The sequence below is a fragment of the Gopherus evgoodei genome, chromosome 4, assembly GCF_007399415.2.
Source record: "Gopherus evgoodei ecotype Sinaloan lineage chromosome 4, rGopEvg1_v1.p, whole genome shotgun sequence".
NCBI classification, from domain to species: Eukaryota; Metazoa; Chordata; order Testudines; family Testudinidae; genus Gopherus; species Gopherus evgoodei.
This window is the reverse complement of record NC_044325.1, coordinates 46,261,317-46,267,530: the sequence shown is the minus strand read 5'-3', so window position 1 is coordinate 46,267,530 and position 6,214 is coordinate 46,261,317. Positions and strand designations below refer to the sequence as shown.

Sequence of the window (6,214 nt, the reverse complement as noted above, 5' to 3'; positions counted from 1 at the left end):
CGCCCCACGGGAACCGCCCACCTTCCCGGGGCGAGGATTGGCTACGTGAACTGAAACGCCCCCTGCATGGGACGCCTGCTTGGGTGGAAATTCGGGTCCGGACACGCCTCCCAGAGAGAGGAACGCAGGCGACGCGTGTCGGGGGGGGCTCTAGAGGGAGTCACGTGTACGGGTTCCCGCGGGCGGCAGTTGCCCGTCACGTGACTTGGCAAGATGGCGGCTCCCACGGAAGGTAAGAACTTGAAGTCCCGGGACTGGAGTCAGTTCCGCCTGCGCGCAGAGCTCAGCCCCGGGTCCTCCTGGGCACTGGCCCAGCCCGCCCTGTGCCTGAGCCGCATCTCGAGCTTTATCTGTCGCTGCCTCCACTCCCTCTCGCCGGCGCTTCGGCACCGTAGGGGTCCCCATCTCGCTGCGGGGCCGCCCCAGGCAATGGAGCCTGACTCGGGAACGTGCCCGGACAGGTACCACTAGCGTTCTGCGCGGGGCGCCGCGGTCGAGCCGTGCCAGGGCGCCCTCACGCCACGGCCCGGGGGCAGTACGGCAGGGGCGCCGCCGAGGCTGCGTGTGATATGCCTGGTTGCGAGGCGGGAGCGGTCTGTGCCGTGTCTGACTGATTGTCTCCTTCCAGGGACCGATCTGGAAGCCTCCCTGTTCAGCTTTGAGAAGCTGGACCGAGCATCTCCAGACTTGTGGCCGGAGCAGCGTAAGTTTCTCCCAAGGCTTGGTGTTGTGGGTGGATCCCTCGTGAGGGAGGTAGCAGGAGAGAGCTTCTAGTGTCCCAGTGAGAAGAGGAAAGGCCTCTGGATCATCAGTGTACTGTAGTCCCCCACTTGGGAAGGGGCCTGTGTGTGTCACAGAGTTATGGTCTGGTTGTGCAGGGAGTGGCACCCTCTAGACTTTATCTGGCCACATAAATGTAACGCCAGTTTAATGGAAGAGGTATCCAGCTTGAGCCTCAGTAGATCCAGGATGTCCTCGTGGCAGCTTTCTAATGGGGATACTTCTCAGGTTGTGTTCTCTTCACCGATGAATTTAAACTACAATGATCTGCATTCTATGGTGAGGTGGCTGATATCTAATTAGTGAGGGCTGATAGGAACAATTCTCAGGACCTCTGTGTAAACTACTAGTCAATAAGCTCCATCTGCCTGCTCTTGACACTCCCATGGCAAATCAGCAGGAGTATTCTCCCAAGGAGTATTCTGAATTCTTGTAACTACTGTAGTACTTACTACGGTTTCTTGCATGAATTAAAGTGACTAACATTTCACATTTAATGTAGTGAGATGGCATTTCTTGTGGCAGGGTGTGCCTGGGGATTTTACCTATCTACACTGCAGCTGGGAAGTGTAATTTCTAGTTTGATTGGCACATGTGCAGTAGCTCTGTTCAGTGTAGCATACAAACATATATCAGCGTGGCCATGGCAACTCAGGCTAGTTGTCAATCTGTCTGCTTAGGACCTCAGACAGGATTGTATTCAGGCAAGTTGCCTATGACCTCCGTGGCCACACTGTAATTTTTAGCATGCTAATGCAAGTGTTTATGCCTACCCAAACTGAGAATTATGCTTCACAGCTGCAAGGTAAACGTATCCTTAGATGATGGTTTGTTGTGGCTTCTTTGGAAACAGGAAGGCAATGGCATTTCGGTCATGAATAATTATTTCTCTCTCCTTCTATCCAGTACCAGGTGTTGCTGAATTTGCTGCTTCCTTCAAAAGTGTAAGTGATCTCCTCTAATTGAAACCTGTTTACATTTTCCCCCACTTCTTTCCCCAACTTTGCTATCTTTTGGAAATTCCTGTACCCTATACAGACGTTTTGTCCATGAGGTTTCTTAAATCTAGTTTCTTAATGTGTATATTTCTATTAAGACCTCTCTTAGATCAGTGGTTTTCAAACTGCGTGTCGCAACCCAGTACTGGGTCATGGAATGTAAAGCACTGGGTCGCAGCGACTCTGATCATCACTGCTGACCGGGCTATTAAAAGTCCCGTTGGCAGTGCTGCCCAGCTAAGGCAGGCCAGTTCCTATCTGTCCTGACACTGTACTGCGCCCTGGAAGTGGCCAGCAGCAAGTCCAGCTCCTAGGTGGAGGGGGGATGGGGCAGGAACAGCATGTGGAGCCCTAAGAGCTGGGGTGGGGTGAGGGGGCGGTGCATGTGGTCGAGAGCTGCACAGAGCTGCTTGCATGCCTCTGCCTAGGAGCTGGACCTGCTGCTGGCAGCTTCCAGGGCGCAGTGCAGTCTGCTGTGCCAGGACAGGCAGGAAGCCTGCCTTTTCATCCCTGCTGTGTCGCTGATCAGGAGCCGCCTGAGGTAAGCCCATGCCCCAACCCCCTTCCCCAGCCCTAAGCCCCCCCAAACCTGGAGCCCCTCCCTGCACCTCAAACCCCTCATCCCCAGCCCCATCCCAGAGCCTGCACCCCAACCCCCTGCCCCTCCCACACCCTGAACCCCTCATCCCCAGCTCTGTTGGGTTGTGGGCATCAACAATTTTCTTCAACTGGGTCGGCAGAAAAAAGTTTGAAAACAGCTGTCCTAGAAAAAAACATTCTTTTGTGCACGTTACTTGTCACAGTCCGTATTTTCTTGCTAGGGTAACTTTTTCTTCTATAGGAGTTTCAGAATTTACAATAAATGTATCTTCTGCTTCATACTGTATATGAAACTTGGAAATGAAAGCTTTAGATCTGAACTTGGTTATTATCAGAAGTATTACTGTCTATATTGCCCTTTGGGAGATAAGGGGGCATTGCATCAAAATTCAGCAGCAGTGGAAAAAAATTGTGGAAAAACAGGACTCGGTTACAGAAACACAGCATCAGATGAGAATAACGCTTTACAGAGTGTCTGGGGTTTAATCCTTAGTCCATTTAATATTACTGTCTGGGTGTCATTATTGCTGGAGATGGTAGCTTTACATCTCGTATAGCAATGCACAAAAATACTTGATTGAGCATGCGTTTTGTTTGTTTTCTGACAGCCTATCACCAATTCTCCTCCCAAATGGATGGCTGAACTAGAAAATGATGATATTGATATGTTAAAGGGTAAGTATGAGCTATCAGATAGCAAGCGATGTGGAGTCTAAGTAAGTGGAAACTTGAGATCTCAAAGGGAAAGAAGTAGTGCCTATTGTGCTGCTCATGCATATAAAAGAGGTGTTAGAAATTTCTGTGTTTTCTTAGAAATATCAAGGAACATCACTTTTTTTTCTTTTCTGGTTGTCTGTGACCTAAATCTATGTTGGTAGCCCTCTCAGCTGTTAATTGTTAAATCCTCCAGAGTTTTCTTCCCAGATGTTTTAAACGAACAAGTATTTTTTTAAATATCCATTTTATCTTTGTTCTGTAGTGTGAGAAGAACTTGTTTCTCTTGTCAGGTTTTATATTCTTGTTGTTTGTGATAGTTTATAGCCTTCCAGTTACACAATCATGAAGACAAGATTAATTTTTAATGTAAAACACCCACAGGAGAAAATACATTCTTACTCCGCTTAAAAAAAAAAAATTAAAGCACAAGCCAATATCTCTTTCTGTGCCGTTTACTCACAGAGTGACAAGAAATCTTGATTTCTGGGGAAGTTCAACTGTGTTTTTTGCCCCCCCTTGGCTAAAAAGCCTACTAATTCTAATAGGCAAATGAAAGTGGGGCTATTGAAGGGCTTTAGCTCAGATGAATTTTTCTCAGATACAGTCACTGAGTTTCTTTTATTTGGGAGCTATTTGTGGATGGACAGATCTCGAAAACGTCAGCAGCTTTGGAAGTGTTCAACAGAGCTCCCCATGAGTGCATGTACTGTAGAAATAGCTCTTTGAACACAGCTGTACTGCACTGTTTCCAATTTTAAACCTTGGAGATCTCTTCTTCAGGCTGAAGAAACATTTGACTGTACTTTGACACAAACTACAGTGCAAAAGGAGCTGTTTTTGAAAATGGCTCAATTCAGCTGTACTCAACTTGGGTTCTGTTGCACAGCTTCTAATAGAATTAGGCTAAAGAGCAGTCACAAACTGTTTGATCATAGTCCCTTGGGTATGTCTAACACAATTTTTCCCTGTAGGTGCTGCTACTTCTACTCAAAATGTGTTTTTGTAAAGGTATCTTCTATGTAGGATTCTTGCTCCTGCATGTTGACTCTTTAGTACAAGGCTAGCAGAACTTTCCTAGTTCTTTGCGGTTTCTTTTACATTTGAGGAAAAGAGTAGCCGAGAGCACAATGAGCTATTGGGGATCAATTTATCACATCTCGTCTAGACGCGATAAATTGATCCACAAATCGATGCCTGTACTCCACCTCGGCAGGAGGAGTAAGCAGCGTTGACAGTGGAGCCGCAGCAGTCAACTCGCCACCATGAAGACGGCCAGGTAGGTCAAAGAATCATAGAATATCAGGGTTGGAAGGGACCTCAGGAGGTCATCTAGTTCAATCCCCTGCTCAGAACAGGACCAATCCTCAGACAGACTTTTGCCCCAGATCCCTAAATGGCCACCTCAAGGATTGAACTCACAACCCTGGGTTTAGCAGGCCAATGCTCAAACCACTGAGCCATCCCTCCCCTAAGATACTTCGACTGCTGAAGTTGCATATCTTAAATTGATCCTCCCTCCCTAGTGTAGACTAGCCCTGTTTCTGCTAAAATGGTCAGTGTCGATTAAATTTGTGACTATTCAAATGGTCAACTTAAATTTCAAAGTTAATTGCCCTCAGTGACTGTTCGCACCTGTCAGAACTACTGTTTCAGACAGACTGCAGGGGGGTATATCTTTGCTAGGGAAAAAGGGTGGTGTTAATGTATCTTCAGAATATAAGAATGGCCATGCTGGATCAGACCAGTGGTCCATCTAGCCCAGTATCCTGTCTTCTGACTGTAGGCTATGCTAGATGCTTCAGAGAGAATAAACAGAACATGCAGTTTTCAAGTGATTCATCCCCTGTCCTTCACTCCCAGCTTCTGGCAGTCAGAGGCTAGGGACATCCGGAGCATGACGTTGCATCCCTGACCATCTTGGCTAATAAGCATTGATGGACGTATCCTACATGAACTTACATAATTCTTTTTCGAATCTCATTATAGTTTGGGCCTTCAGTACATCCCGTGGCAAAGAGTTCTACGGGTTGACTGTGCATTGTGTGAAGAAGTACCTTCCTTTTGTTTGTTTTAAACCTGCTGCCTATTAATTTCACGGGGTGACTCCTGGTTCTTGTGTTATACGAAGAAGTAAATAACACTTCCTTATTTACTTCCTCCATACCATTCATGATTTTATAGACCTCTCTCATATCCCACCTTAGTCATCTCTTTTCTATGCTGAAAAGTCCCAGTCGTTTTAATCTCTTCTCATATGGAAGCTGTTCCATATTCATAATAATTTTTGTTGTCCTTCTCTGTATCTTTTTCCAATTCAAATGTATCTTTTTTTGAGATGGGGCAACAAGAACTGCACGTCATATTCAAGGTGTGGGGGTACTGTGGATTTATACAAAGGTTATATTTTCTGTTTTATAATCTATCCCTCTCCTACTGGTTCCTAATATTCTGTTAGCTTTTTTGACTGCTGCTGCTCATTGAGTGGATATTTTCAGAGAACTATCCATATCTTTTTACACCCACCAAATCAGTTAGCCTTGACTCATGTTTTCAATGTTCTGTTCACAACCATATTACTAGAAATATCTCTTAAATGAAATCTTAAATTCTGGAACAATCATTTGATGACTGATATAGTTAATGATGGATAACACAAAGCAAATAATGGTTATAAATAAGTTAATTGAATGTTTTCACATAATAAACTTAAAATACAGCCTGTATCTTAAAGTTTGCAATGTACAAGTCAGTTACTAATTTTGTTCTGTTTTTTCAAACCTCTGACCTAATGTTTCATTTTTTATTTTTATTATTATTATTTTTTTTCCTGGAGGACTTGGAGATGTCAGAGGGGTAATTTTTAATCCGTAAACTAACAGACTGACTTGTGAAAGCTCAATTAATTTGATCTAAAAGTAAATGATTCTGCCGAAAATAGTTGTATGATTATGTAACAGATCTAATCTCTCCTTTTAAGTACAATGCTGGCTGTGCTATGGAACTGCTATGATTTTACTACTGTCTCTAAAAGTATAAAATCTACAGGCCTTTGATTCCTATTGAAAACATTGGTTATCGAGTTAAAAGTATTTGTTAATTTGTGTCCGTTTCCTCCTCAA

General features: G+C 44.9%; 1 protein-coding gene across 8 annotated transcripts in view; it reads left to right on the top strand.

Annotated features, from left to right (window-relative positions):
• The first annotated feature begins 104 nt into the window (after positions 1–104).
• LIN52 (lin-52 DREAM MuvB core complex component) overlaps positions 105–6,214 on the top strand; it is a 149,685-nt gene continuing 143,575 nt past the window's right edge. For 3 of the 8 annotated variants that reach the window (XM_030559187.1, XM_030559186.1, XM_030559185.1), the window contains exons 1-4: positions 106–232; positions 629–703; positions 1,687–1,724; positions 2,987–3,053. In XM_030559187.1, coding sequence (XP_030415047.1) covers positions 214–232; positions 629–703; positions 1,687–1,724; positions 2,987–3,053 — 199 coding nt within the window. In that variant the 5' untranslated portion in view covers positions 106–213. Of the gene's footprint in view, positions 233–628; positions 704–1,686; positions 1,725–2,986; positions 3,054–6,214 lie in introns of all 8 variants that reach the window. The other 5 variants (XM_030559184.1, XM_030559188.1, XM_030559190.1 and 2 more) reach the window with 5 other exon arrangements.